Source organism: Hemitrygon akajei, chromosome 11 (assembly GCF_048418815.1).
Source record: "Hemitrygon akajei chromosome 11, sHemAka1.3, whole genome shotgun sequence".
Taxonomy (NCBI): domain Eukaryota; kingdom Metazoa; phylum Chordata; class Chondrichthyes; order Myliobatiformes; family Dasyatidae; genus Hemitrygon; species Hemitrygon akajei.
The window spans coordinates 4,379,135-4,404,539 of record NC_133134.1 but is presented as its reverse complement, the minus strand read 5'-3'; the positions used below and the strand labels follow the sequence as shown (position 1 = coordinate 4,404,539).

Below are 25,405 nucleotides of genomic sequence, written 5' to 3'. Positions count from 1 at the left end.
TTACAATACAAAACACTAATTTAGTTAATCAGTGCAAAATAGTGAGGCAATGTGTGCGTCTTCAGGCTCCTAAACCTCTTCCTTGGAGGAACTGAGAAGATGGTACGTCTTGGGAGTTGGGTTCCTTAATGGATGAAGGACACTGACAATGCCCTCAATGGTAGGGAGGCTCGTGCCCATGGGGCTGGCTGACTTTAGAACTTCCTATGGCTTTCCCAGCCACCTCTCCCCCACCCCAATCCTGTGCAGTGGCCCCTCCATACCTGACAATGATGCAACCACTTCGAATGCAACTGTAAATAGCAAATAAAATAAAGGTGGGTAAATCCAGCACTCTACATTGTTAAATCAAAACCAACTTTAAATAAAATGGCAGACAACTTCCACATAGTTGAGGAAATTTTTTTTATTATTTGGAAACATCAGAAATGTGAAACCCAAATTTGGGTGCACACCTTATGAGTAGGCATACATTCTACCACTGGAAACATTGACATGTGCCTCAGGATGTTAAAAACACAAGTAGAACTCACTCCAATACCAGCACACAAAAGGATTATGATCAGATCCAATCTTTACCAATTATTACATCCAAGGAGATCTGAGCAAACACGATTACTGACAGTGCAACAATCTACTATATCATGGGGACTCCAGAGATCTTGCTTCATAATAATGGATGAATATTTTAAATCTTAAATAAAAATCCAGTGAAATGAAACTTACAATTCTAATTGAATCCAAGCACTCCTCAACAGTAATATGGATTGGAAATTGCACACGTGTTCAGGAGCCACTACACCCAGCTCTTAAAACCAAATACCTAAATACACACACAGACAAGTCACTAACATTGTGCATTTACAAGAGATTTGACTACCAAATTGAGACAACTGTACACATTCTGGAGTTAAGACCATAAGAATGGAGTTGAATTTATATTGCAGGGATTTATTTGGTGGAGAGGATCAAAGCGACAATCAGGCCATACAGACCCAACACTTCAGCAAAGATCAGGATGAGGATCATTCCAACAAATAACCTGGGCTGCTGCGCTGTCCCTCGCACTCCAGCATCACCCACTATGCCAATAGCAAAGCCAGCAGCAAGACCACTCAGACCCACGCTCAAACCAGCACCCAGCTGAAGGAAGCTCCTGGAACACAAACAGAAAATGGTTAAAGCTTTCATTGGTTGGGAGTCTGGCATCCTCTATGGAGGGGGAATTGATACTCAGTTGATATTCTGGGCAGACTGGAAAGGAAGGAGGCAGACGCCAGAATAAGGTGTGTGGGGGAGGGAGAGTACAAGCTGGCAGGTGATCATCTCCTGCAATACACTCAACTCAGATTCCTTCAGGTGTTTTCCCCTCCCCTACCCACGAACCTTCCCCCACAAACTGGCCTCACCCAACACCTGCCAGCTTGTTCTTCTACCTCCTTGCCTTCACCTTATTTAGCTTCTTCCCCCTTCATTTCAGTCTTAATGTAGGGCTTCAACTTGAAATCAAAGGTTTATCCTCCTCCATTGATGCCACCTGACCCAACTTCCTCCAGCATTGTTAATCTGGATTTCCAGCATCTGTAGAACCAGTTTATGATTTGTCACAGTAACTGAACACCTTTTCACGTTAATGTAGTTTTGGATTGCCCTGGACTCTAACCCGAGTGGTGTGACTCTAAGGCATGCCACTTGCATTTTAAAAGCTTTCGTATTCAAATTCAATAGGCCAAAAAGGCAGAACAATCTCACTGCAGTGGAGAACATTGCATATTTACATTTGGAATGAAGCCCATGAGAGAATGGGGCAAGTTTAAGGCCATGGAGATCAATTACTGCTGTACCAAATCAGGTTAATAATCTACAGACAACATACTCAAAACAAATTCTAAAGGATTGTGCAAAGTGTTTTCAAATGGTGGATTTAAGAGGATGTGGAATTAGACCTTGTCCTATGCAGCTATGAGAATATGAATGTTTACTCCAGCAAATTCAACTAAGCACATCAGACAGCAAGTTTAATTTATTCAGTGAAGAATTTACTAGTTTAATGAAAGCACATCTGGAAAATAGCACAGAATTCAAACTATTGATCTTGCAAGAACTCCAATTATGGATTTATTTTGTGCTTACACAAACCAAAACAGAGCAGAGATCACATCCAAAGCAAGGCTCGAGTTCTATAATGTATACTGTCATATGTACCCGGATGATCATGTGGAAATATCCAGCAAAATGTCTATACCCAATACCAACTAGATTCTCTCCAAGTCAACCAATTCAGAATGAGGAATACTGGAGCCCCCTACTCTCATCAAATGTTGGTAAGAGCCACAAGACCCAAGATATTCTGCTTACTGGTTCTTTACAGAGCATGTTAGTTTTCCTGGTCATTCAGTCAAGAGGACAAGAACAGATTAGGCCATGGCCCATCAAGTCTGACTGCCATTCCAATAGCTAATGTATTGCCCCTCAACCCCATTCTTTGCCTCTCCCCACAACCTTTGACACCCCAATACCTCCCTCTCCTCCATTCTGCTATTAGAATAGTAATTTCTAGTAGCAATGAGCTTCACTGATGACCATGCTCATCCTCTCTCCCCCCCCCCCCCCCCCCCATAACAAAGCAGTCAAGGAACAGTTGGGCTTGCCAGGCCAGTGAAAAGTGTGCCTGATCAGTTCTGTACTTTGTCTAGGCTACAGGCCCATTACCAAGTCCATGTAGACTGAAGAACTAGAACCAATTTTCTCCCCAGACTGGCAAACCTGGCCATAGAAAATGATCTCTGGTGTGGGAACAGACAAGGTAGCATGGCTTTACCATGTTGGTTAGTCAGCCCCTGCATCTCAGCACTAAATAGCTATACCAATCACCTCTACACCCCACACTCCATGCTTTCCAATGCCATGGAGATTTTGGATCCACACCAAATTTTATAACATATTATGCTGTAAAATCTTCCTGCACTTTATTCTACAGTGACTCAGATTCCATTAGCTATCTCATTCCTGGATATCTATCCCTTGTGCCTGGGTACTAACTCAATTACAGTACTGCAATTTTAAAGTAACTTCACCAGAGGTTTAATAAGATGGCTGAAGAATTTCAACATTTAAAGAAAACAGCACAAGCACATGTAATGAAGCTCTTGTACTCCAAGATGGCCAATTAACAGATTAGTATATTGCTCTTTAACACTTTCCTCCAATAATACAAAGTAGAAGAGTCCGCAATCTCATTTGTCCCACAAGGGCACATACTCAAGTTCCAATTCTTAGGCCATGACCTTCATGTTATACCAAAAATCTCCGATCCAATGAGAAGTGCCAGTACAACAGCTGAATGCTCACACGACAAGGCAGCACTGCAATATTTCATAGGACAATGGCAACAAATCACAAAACACTTCAATGTGGCACCCCTTCCACTGTGGAGCGCAGGAGCACTGACTAGTCAAATAACTTGTCCAGGTACCAACAGTTATTTCACTAAAAGCAACGCCATCAAGAAGCTGGTTGCACGTTGTAATGAGCAAATGCACCTTTAGGCTGATTCATCCAATCACTAAATTACAAATTTAAAATAGCTTCCTCCATATAGTTAAAAGATCCTTTGTCTATTCACTGGTTGCCCCAGTATCCCAGCAATATTTATATAGTAGATTCCAGTTAATTGGGCCACCAGTTGAGGCAGCTGCTTATTTGGGACAACTCAAAGAACAAAAACAGAAAAGAGTTGGAATTTCCTTTGCTTATTGGGATACTATGCTGCTTAATAGGGGCAGGAGGCTGTTGCTAAACAGTTCCCAACTAGTGTCACATGTGCCCACTTGTGTGGCCAATACACTACACTGTGCTTAGAACAGTTTTTAAAATACTGTCATTTGCACATGTTTAAAAAGCAGTGATTTTTTTTTTGTCACTGATAGTTGGAGATACAAGCAGCAAGACAATTCAGAATTGTTTGCTTACTGCAGTTTCAAGTATTCAAGCTTGGAGATGTCAGAATCAGCTAGGACTGAAAAATGAAACCACAAGTTAGGTAGGAGTCACCAAGAATTTAAAGGTATGGACAATCACCTTGAAAATTACAACAAAATGAAGATTTGGAGGATGCAATAATTGACAGCATTGTATGAAGGCAGTCCATTATCTACACTAGGTGTCCATGCTGATTTTGCCCATTTACTGTCAAAAGAACAGTAGCATATCAGCAAATTGGATAAACAGGAATGAATAAGCAACTGCCCAGATTAACTCAAGACCCAATTAACCAGATTCCACTGTATAAATGTCTCCAGGATACCAGGGCAACCAGTGAACAAATGATCTTTTAACTAGAGGAAACAATTCAAGTTGTTTTGTAATTTAGTGATTGATCATTGGCCATGTGTACAGAACTGTACAGCACAGGACCTTCAGCCAACCCTTTAACCTACTGCAAGATCAATCTGACTCTTCGCTCCCACATAACTCATTTTTCTCTCATGTGCATACCCAAGAGTCTTTTAAATGTCCCTAATGTATCTGCCTCTACCACCATTCTGGCAGCATGTTCCACACACAAAACTTACCTCTGATGTCCCACCCCCACACTTTCCTCCAATCATCCTAAAGTTATGCCCCCTCATTAACCATTTCAACCCTGGGGGGAAAATCTGACAATCCACTTGTTTTAGACCACAAGACAGGAGAATTAGGGCATTCAGCTCATCAAGTTCACTCTGCCATTCCATCATGGCTGATCCCAGATCCCATTCAACCCCATACACCTGCCTTCGTCAAATCCTTTGATGCCCTGACCATCAGGAAACTATCAACTTCCACCTTAAATATACACGGACTTGGCCTCCACCAGAACATTCCATAGATTTTCTACTCTGGCTAAAAAAAAAATCTTCCTTACCTCTGTTCTAAAAGGTCACCCCTCAATTTTGAAGCTGCGCCCTCTCGTTCTGGAGACCCCCACCATAGGAAACATCCTCTCCACATCCACTCCATCTAGACCCTTCAATGAGATCCCCTGCATTCTAATGAATGAATGAAGTGAGTATAGGGCCAAAGCTGCCAAACACTCCTTGATTCCTGGAATCATCCTGGTGAGCTTCCTCTGGACTCTCTCCAATGAGAACACATCCTTTGAGATAAAGGGTCCAAAACTCTTGACAATATTCCCAAGTGTGGCCTGACATGTCTTAAAGGCTCAGCATTATTTCCTTGCTTCTATATTCTATTCTCTTGAAGTAAATGCCAACATTGCATTTGCCTTCTTTACCACTCAGCCTGTATGGGAGTCTTGCACAAGGAATCCCAAGTCCCTCTGCACCTTCTCCCCATTTAGATAATCTGCACGATTCCTCCTTTTACCAAAATGCAGTATCACACATTTCCCAGCACTATTCCATCTGCCACTTTTTTTGCACATTCCTCCAATTTGTTCAAGTCCTGCTGTATTCACATTGCTCCCTCAGCACTACCTACCCCTACACCCATTTCTGTATCATCTGCAAACTGGCACAAAGCCATCAAGTCCATTAACCAAATCATTGAATCTGAAAAGTAGCAGTCCCAATACCACTAGTCACTGGCAGCCAACCAGAGAAGTCCCCTTTATTCCCACTTACTGCCTCCTGCCTGTCAGCCATTCCTCTATCCATGTCAGTATCTCGCCTGTAATGCCATAGTATTTCATCTTATTAAGCAACTTCATGTGTGGCACCTTATCAAATGCCTTCCAAAAATCCAAGTAAATGACATTCACTACCCCTTTGCTAACCCTGCTTATTACTTCCATGAAGATGTCCAACATCTGTCAGGCAAGATTTCCCTTTACAGAAACCATGCTGACTGATTTATTTTATCATTTTGTCTCTTAGTACCTCAAACCTCATCCTTAATAGACTCCAACACTTTCCCAATCACTGAGGTTAGGCTAACTGGCCTACGATTTCCCCTTTTGCCTCCCCCCCCCCTTTAAAAAGGGGATGATATTTGCAATCTTCCAGTATTCCGGGACCATGCCAGAATCAAGTATTTCTTGAAAGATCATAACCAACGAATCCGTTATCTCTTCAACAACCTCTCAGGATTCTGGGATGTTGTCCATCTGGCCCAGGTGACTTATCCATCAAGACCTTTAAGCTTGCCAGCACTTTGTCCCTTTGTAATAGGGGCACCCACTTCTGCTCCCTGACATTCCGACCTCTGGCACAGCTAGCGTCTTCCACAAACGCAAAGTACCCATTCAGTACGTCTGCCCTTTCCTTCCAACCCCCATTATTACCTTTTCCTTGTTACTTAGAACAACTTCAGTAATCTAGCTAGAGCCTGAATGCTCCGACACTGAAGTTCTTTGGAAACTGTCCAGATGCCCAAGTCACAGGGAAACTCAAACTAAAGCCAAAACCAAACTATATGGCATGACAACTGCAGCCCAATGGTTTCTTGCAAAATATAGGTTTAAACTGCTACAACAATTTAACCCATCTCTGCTAAAGACTTGGGGGTTAACACCTAGTCTTTGTTACCTAATCTATGTTGGCACTTACTAGTCACCAAGCTGCAAAGCAGATATATTCAAGTGACTAGCTACCACTCGTACAGCACAAACAGGCCCTTTGGCCCAATTCAACTTTGCCACTGAGGTACCCACCCGAGTCAATCCCTTCACCTGTATACAGACTTCCTACATACCCAGCTTTTGTCCTCACTTCCTCTGGAAGTTCACTCCATACTGATCACTGTGGGGAAAGCACACCCCAACTCTGAGTCTCACCCAAAATCTACACACAGAACACAACTGTACAAGCATGTCAGCCCAAAATGTGCTGACCTTTCAACTTGCTCCACGACTAGGACCACTTTTTTAAAAAAACAATGTATGTCAATATGATTTGGACTACAGTATTAATGGATTTGTTGCTAAATTTGCCAATGATACAAAGATAGGTGGAGGAGTGGGTAGTGTTGAGGAAACAGAGCTTGCAGAGAGACTCAGATAGTTTAGGGGAATGGGCAAAGTGGCAAATTAAATACAATGTTGGGAAGTGTATGGTCTTGCACTTTGGCGGAAGAATAAACAGACTATTATTTAGATGGAGAGAATTCAAAATGCAGAGATGCAAAGGGACTTGAGTCCTTATGCAAGATACCCTAAAGGTTAACTTTCAGGTTGAGTCGGTTTTGAAGGTGAATGCAATGTTGGCATTCATCTCTAGAAGTGTAGAATATAAGAGCAGGGATGTAATGTTGAGGTTCTATAAGGCACTCATGTGACCACAGTATTGTGTGCAGTTTTGGGTTCCTTATTTTAGAAAGGATACTGACATTGGAGAGGGTTCATGAGAATGATTCCAGGAATGAAAGGGTTGCTGTATGAGGAACATCTGGCTGCTCTTGGACTGTATTCCCTGGAGTTCAGGAGAATGAGGGGGGAAATCTCATAGGAAGGCCTGAACAGATTAGATATGGCAAAGTTATTTCCCATGGTAGGGGATTCTAGGACAAGAGGACACAACTTCAGGATTAAAGGACGTTCTTTTTGAATTGAGATATGGAGAAATTACTTTAGTCAGATAGTGGTAAATTTGTGGAATTTGTTGCCACGAGTGGATGGGGAGGCCTTAAATACACCCAAAGGTTCTTGATTAGCCAGGGCATCAAAGGGTATGGGGCGAAAGCAGGGGAGTGAGGATGACTGGAAGAACTGGATCACCTCATGCTTGAATGGTGGAGCAGACTTGATAGGCCAAATAGACTGCTTCTGCTCCTATACCTTGTGTTATGATTAATCCACTCTACTCCCCTCACCGTAATGCTCTTTCTCTTTCATCCAGGAACAACTTGATAAATCATGTAACAAAGACAACCCACCTCGGCAGGTCTATGACAGATCAACCACCAAATCTGATCAAGGTCTGACATTCCACTAGCTATGGCCATCAATGTGCTCAATTTCTGGCAATCACTGTTCTTATCTAATTTGTGACTAATATCCTAGGTCCACACCACATCCCCCAATTCAGACTGTTTGTTCCTTTGTCCTTTTGCATGCATTTAGCCAATGGCTTTTAAAATTGATGACCCAGTTCTCAATGCCCATTAACAGGTCTGTAATCATCCTCCATTCCTTTCAACATGGGAGTAGCTAATAAGGTAAAACCACAAATACTTAAAGACAATCAGAGCTGTAAACCAGATTGACCTTTTGGAAGACTGCCTACAAAAATGGAATTAAAAACTTAACTTTGTGATTAGCACAAAGCAAGGATTACTGAATACTCTGTATACCTTATTGACCCATGCACAGGATCTTTTAATATGAATAGATTTTACCCACCACACCTGTTCATTTTGATGCTCTGAAGCCAACTTCATTTAATACAAGACAGTAGATATCTGACCGAGATACTTACTTAAATAACGTTATCTTTTCTGTGAGTGAGTTGGCAATTAGTACTGCCACCACCAGTCCATAGATAGCAATGATACCTGCCATGACGACTGGAATGATGGATTTCATGATTAGCTCAGGCCTCATGACAGACATGGCTGCAATTCCTGTACCACTCTTAGCCGTCCCATAAGCCGCTCCTAGGGCTAAACAGAAAAAAAAACAATATCAAACACTGGTTCACACTAAGTTTAATCCCAGTTGTACAAGGTGCTTGATTTCATGACTTGTAGATAAAAGGACACTGGTGCATTAGTCAAAAACTTCTAGGTAGTTTTGGTAGTGGTATGGCATGCCCAGGGAGGGGGTAGCACCTAAAGTGAAGGGCTCACTTTTGGGTCCCTCTGCACACTCAGCTCTGTGGCCCCAAATAGCTGTTTGCATGCAACAGCAGCTCACCCAGTAAACTGCTTCAACAGGCAGGCTAATCCAGGCAGGAGTAGCCGGTGAGATAGGGACATATGAGTCAGCTTCAGTGGACTGGGCAGATGGGATCAGTGGCCAGGAAGGTGGTTCTGCAACACTGGAGAGTGAAGTGTATGACAAGACACAGAAGTAGACATGGTCATCCAATGCAAGCAGAGCAGACCACCGTTTGTGACGACTACACATCACTGGACCCAGACTTGAGGTAGTGAGAATGGAACTTCCCTAATACAAAGGCTTTTCCACTTTAAGTGCTCTTATACAGGTCTCCTGTTGTTGGATGCGATGGACCAACATTAGGTAGCAAGCCAGAACAGAGAGTAACTGGAAACAGCAGCTTGCAAAAATCTTAGTCTATGCAATTCAAAGTGTACCGAATCTGCAAATCATCTCACCTTCCATAGGAAGGTGACAGATGGTAGTGATCTGTGACAGAAGGACTGATCTTCATTACTACAAAATCACTATTCCATTTTTAACAGCACACCATCTGCAATAGGACTCGATGAGAAACTTCTGAAAAATCCTATACAGTTCAATGGAAATAATGCAGTTTTCTCAACTAATTCCTTTGAAGAAACAATATCTCCATTTTGACCTGTTGCATCTGATGCAATTACAAAAGGTACATCAGCAACTATTTCATTAAGAGCTTAAGATTTGCCATGTCAGAGACTGCAGCAAATTTCTACAGATATACTGTGGACAGCATTCTATCTGTTGCATCACCATCTGGTGAGGATGATAAAACTACACAGGATTGGAAAAAGTTGCAGAGTGTCAAAATCAGCCAACCATCATAGGCAACTGCTTCCCCAGCATTGAGGACATCTTCAAAAGACAATACCTCTAGAAGGCAGCATTCATCATCAAGGACATGCATCACTCAGGGGAGGCATCAGCTTGTGGCTACCATCGAGGATGTACAGGAGCCTGAAGACACTTCTGCCCCTCCACCAGATTTCTAAAGGTTCCATGAACACTGCCTCACTGTTTTGCACAACTTACTTTGGCCTTCATCAATCAAAGAAAGTTCAGGAGATGGGATGTTACATTGAAGTTATACAAGATGTTGGTGAGACACAATTTGAAGTATTGTTGCAGCTTTGGTCACCTACCTTTAGGAAAGATGTAAACAAGGTTGAAAGAGTACAGAAAAAAGTTTACAAGGATATTGCCAGGACTGGAGGACCTGTGTCATATGGAAAGATTGACTAGGTTGGGACTGCACTATTTAGAATGTAGAAGATTGAGGAGATTTGATAGAGGTATACAAGTTACGAGGGGCATAGATAGGGTAAACAAGCATTTTCCCAGAGGTTATGTGGGACTACAACCAAAGGTCATGGCTTAAGGGTAAAGGTGAAAACTTTGAGATTGCAGCAGTGTCCATGTAAGCTCAGTATCACTGCTAGAGATGTTTGGATAGGTACATGAATAGTAGGGATATGTGGGGCTATGGTCCCAATGTAGGTCAATGGGAGAAGGCAGTTTAAATAGTTCCAGCATGGACTAGATGGGCCAAAGAGCCTGCTTGCATTATGACTATGAAGTAGTGTTGGGCTGGAAGGGCTGTTCAATGAGCCTGATCAGAGGACAATTTACACGACCAATTAATCTACAAACCAATAGTTCCTTGGACTGCAGGAGGAAACAGCACCTGGAGAAAACCAACACATTCCATAGGAAAGTACAGACTGCTTACTGATGACAATTGACGCCAAGCTGTAATAGCATTGTGCTAACTGCTACACTACCATATCTGGGCAGAGAAATAGTAGATAGTTTAACCCAGATGTGCAAGAGGACGTATTTATTGAAGTCAAATGCAGGAGTAAATACAGTGAATATCCGAACCCTTGGGAGACATTGTACAGATGGACCTTGGGATCCAAGTCCACAGCTCCTGACAACCAGTAGGTATGATTAAAAAAACCAGTATGCTTGTCTTTTCCAGTCAGGGACTTGAATAAAACTTGGAAGTCACAATGCATCTGTACAAAACTTTGTTAGGCTGCAATGGAAACAGCTGAATTAGATAGGTGGCTAATGAAGCTCACATTTCCTAACCCAGGGGTTCCCAACTTTTTTTTATGCCATGGACCAATACCATTAAACAAGTGGTACATGGACCCCAGGTTGGGAACTCCTGGCCCTAGATGGTGCAATTAGCATTTCCCATTACCGGCTTCAAAGTTCAGTCAATTTGTTAAAGAACTATCAAAGTATAATTATCACCATGCAACCAAGATTAATTTTCTTGCAGGCATTCACAACAGAAAAATAGACAATGAAAAACTGCACATGACAATGTTCAAAGGACAAATTTTAAATACAAAAATTTAAAAATAAATTATCAATAGGGAACACAGTTGTTAAGACCTTAAAAGTGAGCCTATAGGTTATGGAATCAGTTCAGTGTTGAGAGATTGAAGTTAACACCTCTGGCTCCTGAACCAGAGGTGTTGAGGGCAATACTGTTCCTGAATCCAAGGCTCCTGTACCTTCTTCCTGATGGCCAAACAGGATGAGAGAATAACCTGGATGATGGATGCTGCTTTCCTTCGATGTGCTCAATGGTGTGGAGGACTTTACCCATGTTGGGTTGGGCTGGCCTGTATTCACTGTTTTTGTATTTTGAGGGCTCTATACCAGGCATGATACAACCAGTCAATATACTCTCCACCACATCAATAGAAATTGAAAGCTTTAGATGACATGCTGGATCTGTGTCAACTTTTAAAGGCTGATTTATACTTGTGCATTGCATCGACGCTGTAGGTACCACGCACCCTACGCCGTAGCTAACACAGTAGGGTGACGTGCACCTCCCCCAACAAAGTAACTCATGCATCGCGGTGACACAAACCGCAACAACTGTGATTGGTCTGCTTGGTAGCATCTCGTTTCCTCCTACACATTTCCGGTTGCTTCTTCTCTGCCATGTCTGTACACCGATGCGAAATAGATGAACCAAATCTTCAACTCTATCTGCCGACATGTGAAAATGTTTGAAATGCATTGCCTCGTCCATGTCTCAAAGAAACTCAGTGGCATAGAAACCCCACTGCCAACTAGTGTTTTGGCACACACCAATGCACATGCTCGCTACGGCGTACAGCGACACAGAAGTGAAAATCAGGGCTACAGTGCAGCCCGTACGCACAACTATCAATCAGCCTTAAGTTTGCCTGTGCTGTTCTGAAGCACATATGCACAAGCCCTGGTTTGTTTATCATTAAAGTGGTTGGCTTGGTCAATGCTATGCCACCCCAAAACCACCTCAAGATACCAGTGGAATCCTCAGTAACAGTAATACAATTAAGTGACAAGAATGCAGTTGCTGTTAGATGTATTTGTGAACATTTCTTACCTGTTAACAACTGCAAATGTTCCACTGAACAAACCAAGCAGCAAGTTATTGATGATTGGGACAACACCATGAGTAAGTGCTGTCATGTTTCACCAACCCAAGCCACCTTATGCTTGGAGTACCCCAACTACTGGGGATTCCACCCCTCCCCTTGCCCTCAGAGCCTTGGAGAAAGCCTGTTCCGTCTTGTTGCCAACAGTCATCTAACCAATTCAATGTAGTGGTATTGTACAGTGGTTAGCACAATTTTGCAGCACCAGTAATTATGATTCTACTTCTGTATGTTCTCTGTGACACTTGTAGGCAGCCTCCAGCATCTTCTCAGACTGTTGAGGAAAACAATGTATTTCACTGTTTTCACTGGACATGTTGTGTAGACCAGAGCCTCATTACGCAGGGTCACCTGCCGTAGCTGCCCAAGGAGGAGATGCCAGAGGCTGTGTGGGAGAAAGCATTGGCATAGCAGGATGCTGTTGAGGGCTGGCCCACCTGTTGGTGTTATACCCTCAGGGTTCACTCAGTGAAAAACAAACTGGATTGTATTCATTTCTAGTTGAACAAGCAAGTGATGAGCAAATGCTGCATACGTGTTTGCAGAACATGACTCCAGGACATCCTATGTACCATTAATCTACAGGCCATGAGACTTTGGGAACTTGGATTTTTTGTAACCATTTTACCTTAATTATGTTATTGTGCTAAGTGACTGGTGGTACTGTGTTTTGCACTTTGGCCTCAGGAACATGTTTTGTTTGGCTGTATGTGTATGGTTGAATGACAAACTTGATCCAATTCCTCTATTGATCCATAGTTGGAGTAAGAAATTACACAAGCTGGGAGTCCCTGTGAGAACCCAGCAGTTGGGGGTGAGTTTTGAATGTGTACAATAGCAGTGATGTGAATACAGACCAACTAGAGTGAGGCAAAGTGTGTTTGTCATTTTGTAAAAAAGATTCTAGTTTGTCATCTTGTATGGAACAACTTGGCTAAACAGGACTAATCCAGGAATACAGAACTTCAGTACTGCAACGAAGATGTTGTCTCACTCTACAGCAGGGCCCCCAACCTTTATGCCATGGACTCCTACCATTAACAGAGTCTGAGGACACAAGGGATCCCTTGATCTTGGGGTTTTGCCAAACCCAACAATTTCCAGCTGATGTGTGAAATCAGGTTCGTGGGTTTGGTGAGTGAGGACAAGCGACACTCACTACCAGTAAGTCAGTTAACTATTTATAGGACAAGACAGACTTGAAGCATTCAGTAAACTCAAGTTACAGTTACAAATACTTATCTAAATTGAGCATTCAAACTGACAGGTCAAGACAGTGGCATATACGTAGTGTGCCTGGAACCCCCCCCCAAGCCCATGGTGACCCAGACAGTATACAGAGCTTGAGGTCTCCACATGCTAAATTTAAACTACTAGCAACACAACATCAACTAAATTAGTGGTCACCAACCTTTAAGCCCAAGGTCCCCCTACCTCGGCCATAGTCAAAGGTGAGATCGATCCCCATATCGATTAGTTACACGCATATGCACCGGGGCAGAAGAGACCAGAAGTAAAAACCTCACAACCCGGAAGTAGAAATAATGTATAAACATCAGGGGTACCCACCCTTTTTTGCACCACGGACCAGTTTAATATTAACAATATTCTTGCCAACTGGCCAACCGGTGGGGGGGGGGGGGGGGGGGGGGGGTGTTAAACACAACTGGAAAATAGCGATACTCGAAGCAGGTTCCTTATGCCCAGTCTATTCCACAATGTAGTTTTAGCAGCTCTCAGCACTTAGCTTTTGTCCCACTTGCCTATGTTTTTCCCACTCAGAAAAACTCAGCGAATTTGTCTTTAAATGCAGGGTGCTTTGACTCAGGGTACCGAAGCAGTTTTGAGGGCTTCATTGCCTCATTAGACAGCCTCCAACCGCCCGCCGCCAGACACCCTGGCCAGGTGCGGCTGGTCATGGGTGGGGTGAGAGGATAAGGTCAGGGCAGGAGGTCCCTGTGCTGGAGCCACGGCTGTTCCAGTCCAGAGAGAGCTACCAAGTGAGGAGTGCGACAGGCCCCCCCTTGTAGGGTCTATCGGCCAACAAAAGTTTGTTTCAGTAGATCGCAGCACAGTAGCTGCTCTGATACCTACGGAACCCTGAGCCCGAATTAGGTTGTCTGCAAATATTTTAACACCGGGTTCACCACAAACATTCGGTGTGGTGAACAGGTTTAGAGGCAGCGCCCATCTGTCCGCACTCCAGGCCAGTAGCAACGGCACTTCCTGCCGGCCGTGCTCCAGGCCAGTAGCATCGGTGGTTCTCGCCGGCAGACCGAGGCGAACCAGTGATCCCTGGCGCGAGAGTATCACTGCGTTTAGGTGACTAATGACCTCGCGTGGGTTCAACAGTGGGCAAGACAGGGAACGAGGAAAAGTGCAGCTGACACATTGTTTCCTCATGGCCCAGTGGTTGGGGACCACTGAATTACACTGTGTAAACAAAGTACACTGCAGATGCTGTGGTCGAATCAACACGTACAAACAAGCTGGATGAACTCAGCAGTCAGCAGGTTGACTGCTCATTTCAATGGATGCTGCCCGACCTGCCGAATTCATCTGGCTTGTTTGTACGTGTTGAATTACACTGTGTAGTGCAGGGAGCTACACGCATGCGCACTGGGCAGAAAGAACGGAACTAAAACCCTGCAACCTGGAAACAATCTCGCAACAGTATTTGTGTATTTATTTTTGGTTTTTTTTTCCAGGATCTACTGGGGAAGTCTCAAAGATCGACCAGTAGTCGCCAACCTGTCGATCGCGAAACTAAATGGTAGCTGGTGCGAGGGGCTGTATCATGATTGAAATTGGCTAAAATAGACTGAGGAGCTTCAGGGCACACTGAATGACTCAGGAACAGCTTCCCTCTGCCATCGTATTTCTGAATAATTGCAGAATAGACACAAACCATTTGAGGACAATGTTATTAAGTTGTAAAATGTCAGTGTGGTCAATACTGAGACTCCAGGACCACTTCCTCTACCCATACAACTCCAGTAGAGTCTCATGACTTGGGCCATGATGCAACACTGAAGTAGGAACTTCAATGTTGCATTACATTAGAGGACAGATTTCCCAATAGACAAGCCACCAGATGTTCCCAAAAGTACTGGTCAATGAGATGGGAGCAAATGAATCTACGTAGACATCGACGCCTGGTGTCAAATTCAGCTCAGACATTCAATGTTTCATTTTATCCTGAGACAACTGGTCACAAAGCATTACTGCAATTAGTAACCTTTTTACAAGATGTTGCTAGTGTAGAGGCCAAATCTGTCAAACCCCAGTACAGTATTTGACATACAGCATAGAACAGGCCCTTTGAGCAGTGCCTGATTTAACCATAGTCTAACAGGGCAATTTACAATGACCAATTAACCTACCAGCCCGTAGGTCTTTGATCTGTGGAGGAAACCAGAGCACCTGGAGGAAAACCACAGTCATGGGAATAACTCCTTATGAACAGTGGTGGAAATTGAACCTGGGTCACCAGTACTGTAAAGCATTGTGCAAACCACTATGCTACCATACCACCCCCAATTACAATTCAGCAATTTTCAAAGGTTAAGAGCCCTCAACTTGTTAGTGATCCCCTCAAACCAATTTCATGAAAGATGCAAAAAAAAAAAGCACTAATGGCAGCCAATGCCAATTCTCCCATAATCTTTAAGTTCCTGAGGCTGTAGCGCTTTACACAGCTAGCCAGCCATCCCTTACTAGCTCTAAGCTCCTTCCTCTCGCTCACAAGTAGTAAACGAACAAAATGCAAGGTGAACGATGCTCAAACAATGAGTGCTGGAAAGAGACCGAGGATCTGTGAAATGGTGGGAGGCTACAGCAGGAGATGCCTACACATCACTTCATTCTCGTGGATTCAGCATAGTGCAAATTCTAATTTTGCTTTTTGGAACTTTATGGAATTTTTTGAATATTTTCGATCCACAGTTGGTTGAATCCACAGATACGGAGAGCTGACTGTACTTTGATCATAACTGGACTTTGAACGCCATTACAGCTCAGGGTATCAGAGTTCTTCTCTTATACTGTCTGTAGAGTTTCTGTTATTCTGAACTCTTGGGTTTTCTCCGGGTGCTCTGGCTTCCTCCCAGTCCAAAGACGTTCCAGTTAGTAGGTTTATCGGTCATTGTAAATTGCCCTGTGATAAGGAGGCCTGTCCCAAGCTACATCTCTAAAATAAAAGAGAGAAGTCCATTCTGATTCCAGACTGCAACAGCAAGGACACCACATCCCACTGGAGAAATATCAAACAATATTCTGCTGATGCTGGGGTTCCAGAGCAATACTAAATGCTGGAGAAACTCAGGTCTGGCAACATCAATGGAAATGAAATAAACAGTTGACATTAAGTTGAGACTTCATCAGGAAGTTTTCAAAACACCCTCTCCAGAGACACTAACCTGTTAAGAATCCAGCATTCGGTATTACCACAGAACATTAAATTCCAAGTGACCACATCAGGACAATTTAAAGCCCAACTCAACACTACAGCAAAGAGACTGGTTAACAGGTTTACCATCACCTAAAATAGGACTCATTACAAACCTTCTGGAAAAACCCTTCACAGTTCAATGGAAATAATGTCATTTCCCCATAACCCATTTAATTTGTGCCGAACTATTTTTCTCACCTAGTCCCAGCTAATAACTTGCTCATTCACCCAAACTTAAATGTAGCCCAAAACTAATCCAAAATCTGAAGCTTTTCCACATATCCACAGCAAACTGAGAAAGCAGCCAGTGCTTGAGATATGGCCCAAAGACCTGCACTCCTGTGGCACTGCTTCTCTATCACTTTACCTTCCACTCTCCCTACATTCACAAAAGACTATTCTACATTTGGCTTTAATTACTTCCAAAATAATCCCAATTCTTTGATCTCCATTTACCCCATCTGTATTCCTTTGTTTCCTCAAGCTGCTCCATCAGATCTCTCAGAGCAAGTTTGGCTACAATAGCCTAAAGCTTTGTCAGTCAAAACTGTGGCATGCTGCTTGCCAAACTAAAAATCCATTTATCAAACATTTTGTAGATAGTTGAAGGTCAACCCACGTTACCAAGAAAACCAACAGTCTATTGTGCCAATAGACAATAGGTGCAGGAGTAGGCCATTCAGCTCTGAGCCAGCACCACCATTCAATGTGATCGTGGCTGATCATCCACAATCAGTACCCTGTGCCTGTCTTCTCCCCATATCCCTCGACTCTGCTATCTTTAAGAGCTCCATCTCTTTCTTGAAAACATCCAGAGAATTGGCCTCCATTGCCTTCTAAGGAAGAACATTCCATAGATCCACAACTCTGGGTGAAATTTTTTTTCCTCAGCTCCGTTCTAAATGGCCTACCCCTTATTCTTAAACTGTGGCCTCTGGTTCTGTGCCTTTACATTTTGTAACATCTGGAAAGTGACCAGCTTTCTAAAAATTCTACTGTTCTGCTTGGTGAGATTTGTTAACCAATTTCATACTTTGTGCAATTCTGCAAATTCTATTAGCTCATTAACTCAAGATACAATGGCAGAGCATTTGAGCAGCAAACTCAATTATCACCTCCATCTACAGATGACTATAAGAGGTTAAGATTTCAGGACAAGTAGATTACATAAACAATGAACTTAAATACACTATTTAAAATGTAACCACTTTACAGAAAAGCAAATTAGCAAGTTTTAAAATTACCAGAAGTTCAGAACCTTCAAGTGCCAGGAGAGGAGAGGAAAACTGGGGCGGGGAAGGCAAGCTGCGCAGTAGTGCAGCAGGTTCAATTCCTGCTGCTGTCTGTAAGGAGTTTGCACATTCTCCCCTGACCACATGGGCTTCCTCCCACACACCAAAGATTGTTAGAGCTGGTAAATTGTGGGCATGCTATGTTGGCACCAGAAGCTTCAAGGCACTGGTGAGGCCTCACCTTGAGTATTGCGAGCAGTTCTGGGCTCCTCCTCCAAAAGATCTGCTGGCATTGGAGGGGGTTCAGATGAGGATCACAAGGATGATTCCAGAAATGAAAGTTATCATACAAGGAATATTTGTTAGCACTGGGTCTGTACTCACTGGAATTTAGAAGGACTAGGGGGAATCTCATTGAAACCCTTTGAATGTTGAAAGGCCTAGACAGTAGATATGGAAAGGATGTTTCCCACGGTGAGGGAGTCTAGGACAAGAGGGCACAGCGTCAGGATAGAGGGGAATCCATTTAAAACAGATGTAAAAATTCTTTACCCGGAGGTCGGTGAATTTATGAAATTTGTTACCACAGGCAGCTGTGGAGGCCAGGTTGATGGATGTATTTAAGGCAGAGATTGATAGGTTCTTGATTGCAAAGGTTTTGGGGAGAAGGCCAGGGAGTGGGGCTGAGGGGGAGGATCAGCCAAGATTGAAGGGCAGAGCAGACTTGATGGGCCAAATGGCCTAATTCTGCTCCCATGTCAACAGTTTTTATGGGCACTTGCTGGCTGTCCCCAGCACATCCTCAGACTGTTAGTCAATGACAGAAACACTACTTTTCAGTATTTTTTGATGTATCTATGATACAAAAACTAATCTTCAAGGAAAGAATTGGGAGGCTCATTCAAATGTCTTAAGTATGAAGTCATTTATACAAGGTGCAGACCACAAATTAACTGGGAAATAGGCTCATAGTAACAGGGGGTGTGTAGCACACCACTTCAAATGGTGCTACTGATCTGGATCAAACAGTCCATGTTCATTCAAACTTAAAGAGGAAACAAGGGGTAATTCAAATTGTTACAGCAACAAATCACAACACAAAATGCTGAGGAACTCAGCATCTTCAATTACTTGGTCTGTAGCCCTGCAGGTAACGACTGTTCCAAGTACACATCCTGAACTGTTCAAATTTGTTACAACTATGCAAACTTTGAAACACTGGCCCATCCTCTCCAATCCTACTAATTACCCAAACACACCCTCTTGTTCCCAAACTATTTATATTACCCAGAATGAATGAGTTCTTTCAAAAGTTCAAAATCATCAAATTACATGCATGGCACCACATATAACCTGAGATTTGTTTACTTGCATGCCAATACAGCAAATTCAAATAAAATCAAAAGATCACACAGTACAACCAATGTGCAAAAAGCACAAAAATAAAAGAAATAATCAAGAATGAGATGGAGACCTTGAACACTACCTCACTATTTTTGTACATGTATTGTAATGTATAGCCAGCCACCTGTTCAAAATTAAACCTCTACCTCAATATTCCAATCCTCGACTATCTCCTTTGCACATTCTCAAATACAAGCCATCGTTTCTTGTAATGTGGTTCAATACTCAACCAATGAGCACAACCCAACACTTCTGCTTTGAATGACTCAGCTTCTGGACAGGGAGGGGCCAGATTGGTAAGGAGATCCTTCAATTACTGGAATAGTGTAGCATCCCAGGGCAAGCAGTAATGGCAAATGCTTTTAAAAAAATAAATGCAATTTTACACAAAACAGTGTCCACAAATGTAAAACTCCACCTGGCTGTAAAAGGATTGGGCATGGGGCTAGCAACCACATCTCATCAAAACCCAGAGCTACAGAAGTTCCAACAACCTCATCTCAGAGGAAGGATCTACAATAAGCAACTAGAAAGACTGAGCCAGTACAGACGACTCCAGAGTTGCTGTAGGCAGCCTATGCTATTGTAGAGCGAGGGCTGTAAGTACAATGTACAAATGAAAAGACATTGCCTGGCTTATTCTTTTAATATACTGAATAAAGTTAGAATCAGATTTAATGTTACTGGCACATCATGAAATTTGTTATTTTGTGGCAGTGGTACATTACAAAATAACCTATAAATTACAAGTATATACAAAATTAAATAAATGCAAAAAGAGCAAAATTTTAAAAAGTGAGGTAGTGTTCATTTAGAAATCTGATTGTAGAGGAGGAACTGTTCCAGAAATGTGCGTTTTCAGACTCTACCTCCTTCCTCAATGGTGGGAATGAGAAGAGGGCATGTCCTGGGTGATGGGGTTCTTAATGATGGAAGCTCTCTTCTGAGGGTATCCCCAGTGCTGGGGAGGTTAATTCCCATGGAGCTAGCCAAGTTTACAACTTATTCTGACTTCTCCCCTTCCTTTCCAATCCCAATGAAGAATCTGCCTGATCCAGCGTTTACTCTTTTCTATAGATGCTGCCTGACCAGACAAGTTCCTCCAACATTTTGTGCACACTGCTTTAGATTTCTGGCATCTTCAGATTCTCATTTGAGTTTACAGCTTTCAATTTTAGTTTAAAAACTCAGGTCTGATTATGAACTGACCTGCTCCTTTAAGGATATAGTGGATACATCACCAAGATTCCATTATTTCATCATACTTCATGATTACAACACCACCTGTTATTTTTACTCTTGCTTATTGCATTCTTCATAACTAGTTCTCAACACAAGGCTTTGCTCTCATTCCATTCTTGTGGATCCACAACTGTTGTCAACCCTGCATGGACAGCCAGCATTTAGTCAGGCCTACTCTCTGGTATTCCTCATACTTCAATCAAAAGTAACAAAGGCAAGTTTTAATCTCAACATTCATTTCCACTGAGGTGCTCTAGACCTTCCACCTGGGTGCAACAGTTGAAGTTAGCACAGGCTTATGGGACTCAGAACAGTTCAGCATCGACCAGAGGGGCCAAAGGGCCCATTTCTGTGTTTTAGTACTTGAAATACAAAGCTAACTGGTTTAGTAATTTTAGGGAGTCTCCACAATTGTTAAATTCACTAGATTTAAAATATGTTCAAGTTAAAAATGAATATAGTATTTAAGGAAAACGTTCTCAAAGGGAGCAAAATGAGACACGAGGCAAATGACAACACAAGACTCTAAACTGAACCAGTTTAACCAGTATTCATTCAGTTACTTCCCTATAACAAAATGTTTCACTTTCAAGGGAGGGAGTCTTTAGTTGTGCAACAAATAAGTTAAAAATTTAGACATTAACAAGTCACACTGGTCTTTATGGAATACTTGATTATACTTCAGCCGCATTTGGTGGGATGTTCCATTCTAAACCTGCTTTAACAAGTCTCAACCAAAGATAACTTTAGCCATTGGAAAGAGCTTGTTTAAACAACTCAGGACAAGACTGGATAGATAGTTGATTCAATCTTCAGCTACCTTGTAACACAACAGTACAAAATTCTTTAGATCAACGTCAAGGTTAGGGGGACCAGTCTGCTTATTTGCCTGTAATCCACTAAGGATTCAATGCCTTCCACCACAACAGGGGATGACTAGGTTAATGATAAATTGAGATCAGAATGCCAATCTGGCAAATCATTCAACTTAACCAAACAGACTTCCTTTCAGCAAATTACATTAATGAGAAGGTAGCCACAATATTTAAACTTTAAGCTATTCTACACTCGAGTGCAAATACTTTGAAGGCAGCATCCCAAACTAACAACCTCACCACCCCTCCAGAGCATTTTCAGCTGATTTCTTCAGAGTAAAAAATTCCACTCACCAACACTGAACTGCTCCCCCAACCTGTCCTTAGACTCACTTTCAAGAACTCATCACATCTTCAATATACATATATTTGTTTTCACAAAGTTCAGTCTTCTGCAAATTGATTGTTTGCCCATCTCATGCAGTCTTTCATTAATTCTATGTTTTCTATTCACTGTGAATGCCTGCAAGTAAGTGAATCTCAGGGTTATACACAGTGACATTTTATTTCCCTCCATAGATGCTGAGTTCCTACAGCCCAAATAATTAAGGTGGAGTTCCTGATGATTAGGGATGGCAAGTTATGAAGAGTCTACAGGAAAACAGGCAAGGTTATAATCAGAGCACAAGCTTAAGTGGCAGCTACATTAAAGTCACCTACTAACTGATGTTTGTACATCTAGATGGAAAGCACCATACTAATAACCACTGAGGAAAATGCATGGTCAGAAAAGAAAAGCAGAATTTGATTTTGGCAAAGGCTCACATTTAAGCTGCAAAATAAATTTTCTCCGAAACATAACTTGCTCATTGCCACTGGTAAACTGAGTACTTGCAAGACCGTGGCTAGAGAATTAAAAACTCAACTTTTTCAACCCATGATCAAGGTTCCTAAAGAATGTGATGCAATATCATCTAGCATATGACACTACCACTTCTGAAATGAAAATTCCCCTCAGGATATCAGATGCAGCAAGATCATGTAATACCCAATTAGTGCACAAAACACTAGAGCAGTTAAACAAATAAAGCATTTTGTCGAGTCACAAGCCAGATACTACAATCAAGGCCAGTGCAAAATGAACCAGAGAAGCTGCTAACAGCAGCTGCATCAAAATTGTTTAAGAATCATAGGTTTATTTTAAGATCATTTTAAAAGTATACAGCCTGAAATTCATTCCTTTCATGACATCCACAAAAGAATTCCCTAATAGAATGAATGATAGAAACAATGAAGCCCCAAAGCCCCCCCCCCCCCCCCAGAAGAATCTACATTTAAGCTTTTGTTAGCCCTGATGTGTAATCCTTAGGACATTACTGTGTGGTCACATGGAACACAAATCAAACTCCACATTGTGACTAGACAATTTACTCAAAGCCAACTGATACAAATATTGACCAGGGCTATCTCAATTCAAGGAATGTCATTTTAGGAACAAACCTAGTTAAATACCCACTCCAAAGACACAACCACCAATGGTACATGAGTAAAGTAGACTGATGCTGAAATATCAAGTACTATTAACCAGCTGGAGGCAGATCACTGCAGTTAAAGACTATGTTAACAGCACAAGTCCAATAACAGACAACATAACCAGTTACTGTCCAGTTCTGTTACAAACCAAACCATCAGTTGTTGCTCTCACATCTTAAGCCTTCCATAAACACATTCTGCAGATGCTGGAAATCTAAAGCAACAAAATTCTAGAGGAACCCAGCAACATCTATGGAAATGAATAAACAGTCAACATTTTGGACTGGGATGCATGCATTCTGAGCTATGGCTAACATAATTAACAGTAGCCCATGTTCAAAGGTTAAAGTTAATTGTGGGAAGAATGACTGCTCGAAAGGCTAAAAGTTTTGTATGGACCCATCTTTTCCTTAATCTTGCACAGGGATTAATCTTGCAAAGTTCATTGAAAAAAATATGAATTTCCTCATCACTGATGTGATTCTTGAAGTCAGCTGGACAAACCCAAAATGGCTACCTTGCTTGTTAAAAATGCAGATAAATCACAAGCAAATTCTTCAAAATGTTGGAGGAACACAGGTCAGGTAGGTGTTAATCACAACTTTCAATGAGACCACCCTGAAGAATTAAAATGGGAGAAATGGGAGGACTAGGTGGTGGTAAAAGGGGTTTAAGACCTTACTTTGAATCCTAACATTTGGCATAACAAACTAACCTTTAAACAGGATTGGCCACTCTCCACACTATGCCAATACAATACAAATCCCATTTTCAACGAAAAGGGATTTATTCAAAAGGTGACGAGCTCCTAAATTACATGCCAGTCACAGCTCTTCTGCAGTTACCAGCAACACGACAAATGATCTCTGCTGGAAAATAGCCACGCTTTAAAAGATTCTGATTTCAACATCCCAATAAAATTACAATGTCAATGTCATCAAGTCAGACACGTGACCCTTTCATTCTGCGATGGCTCAGGGACAGAATTAATCTTTGAAAATGCAGGGATATTTTCGAATCAGAAAGTAAAATGTTGCAGTCCACGTAAGCGAGAACGCGCATCCGCACCGAGTCATATGACCGTCTTGGGACAGCCGCTCCGGAAATTGCCGAGTGTTCCCCGCCTCCGCTCTGCAGCACCGAGATCCCCGGCGGAAACACCCGAGCGCCCCGTTGCCGGTCACGGAAAGTGCCGAACCATCCGCCGTCGTCTGGCGGCCGAGCGAGAGTCCGCCGCAGGCCCGGCGCCGGGAGGTGAAGGAACGGATAGTATGTCCACGGAGACGCCGACGAGACGGATTGGAGTGCGGAAGCCTTTTACCCCATTTAAACTCCTAGAGCTGGGGGGTGTCCTCACCGATATCAAACCGAACGTACCCGGGGTGCCAAACCACCGAACATCGCGGAACATGCCCCAAAAGACACTACTACCCCCTCACCACCACCACCGAGTACCACGTCTGCTCCTCACTCACCCCCTGGTCCAGGTCTCTCTCTCTCTCCCCCCCCCCCCCCCATTCCCTTCCCTTCTCAGTAACCTCCACCCAAAACCCCTCGGTCCTCATCCCCACACGCTCTCCCAGCCCGGCCTTACCCTCCCCAACGCCACACACCACCAGTTATCCCCCACCACCACCACAAAGCACACAGGTCCAGGTTACACCTGCCCCCATCCCCTCTGACACCTTGAACACCATATACCCTCACCCTCCCTGATTCACCACTACCATATACCCTCACCCCCCCGACACTACTGAACACCATGTACCCTCACCCTCCCTGATTCACCACTGAGTACCATATACCCTCACCCCCCCGACACTACTGAGCACCATATACCCTCACCCTCCCTGATTCACCACTGAGTACCATATACCCTCACCCCCCCGACACTACTGAACACCATGTACCCTCACCCTCCCTGATTCACCACTGAGTACCATATACCCTCACCCCCCCGACACTACTGAACACCATATACCCTCACCCCCCCGACACTACTGAACACCATATACCCTCACCCCCCCCCCCCGACATTGCTGAGCACCAGGTACCCCCACCCTCCCTGACTCACCACTGAACACCAGGTACCCCCACCCTCCCTGACTCACCACTGAACACCATGGCGGCCGAGGCGCCGATCACGCCGAAGAAGGGAGAGTACTCGGGAGATTCAGGAGTGGACATCTTGTCAACGGCTTTCGCAGCGGGCGTAGGGAGGCCTAAGCACGACCTGCTACAGGAGGAGGGCACAAAGCGGGCTGGTGGCTGCCGACCGAGTCGCTGCGAATCCTCCCTGAAGTATGGACGCCGCTCTCGCACTCGGTAGCTCCGTCCCGGCTGCGCCCTAAATACCGACTCCGACAAAATGGCGGCGCGGGTGCCCACGTGACCGCGCCCGGGGACTCTACCACCGGCGGAACGGA

General features: G+C 43.3%; 1 protein-coding gene across 1 annotated transcript; it reads right to left on the bottom strand.

Moving 5' to 3' along the window:
• Positions 1–388: 388 nt before the first annotated feature.
• On the bottom strand, positions 389–25,354 carry atp6v0cb (ATPase H+ transporting V0 subunit cb). Its single transcript, XM_073060081.1, has 3 exons — positions 25,091–25,354; positions 8,415–8,598; positions 389–1,156 (listed from the first exon to the last, which is right to left on the bottom strand). Exons 1-3 carry the CDS (start codon positions 25,164–25,166, stop codon positions 952–954), a joined length of 465 nt encoding a protein of 154 aa, XP_072916182.1. The 5' UTR covers positions 25,167–25,354; the 3' UTR covers positions 389–951.
• Between the last annotated feature and the right edge of the window lie 51 nt (positions 25,355–25,405).

Bases quoted from the DNA above. Each gene is read 5' to 3' on its own strand.
- atp6v0cb (XM_073060081.1), bottom strand. From the start codon at position 25,166: ATGTCCACTCCTGAATCTCCCGAGTACTCTCCCTTCTTCGGCGTGATC. The intron at 8,599-25,090 runs GTGAGTCAGGGA...TTTTCTGTTTAG, and splicing joins GGCCGCCATGGTGTTCAGTG to CCCTAGGAGCGGCTTATGGG. The intron at 1,157-8,414 runs GTAAGTATCTCG...TTTGTGTTCCAG, and splicing joins GAAAAGATAACGTTATTTAA to GAGCTTCCTTCAGCTGGGTG.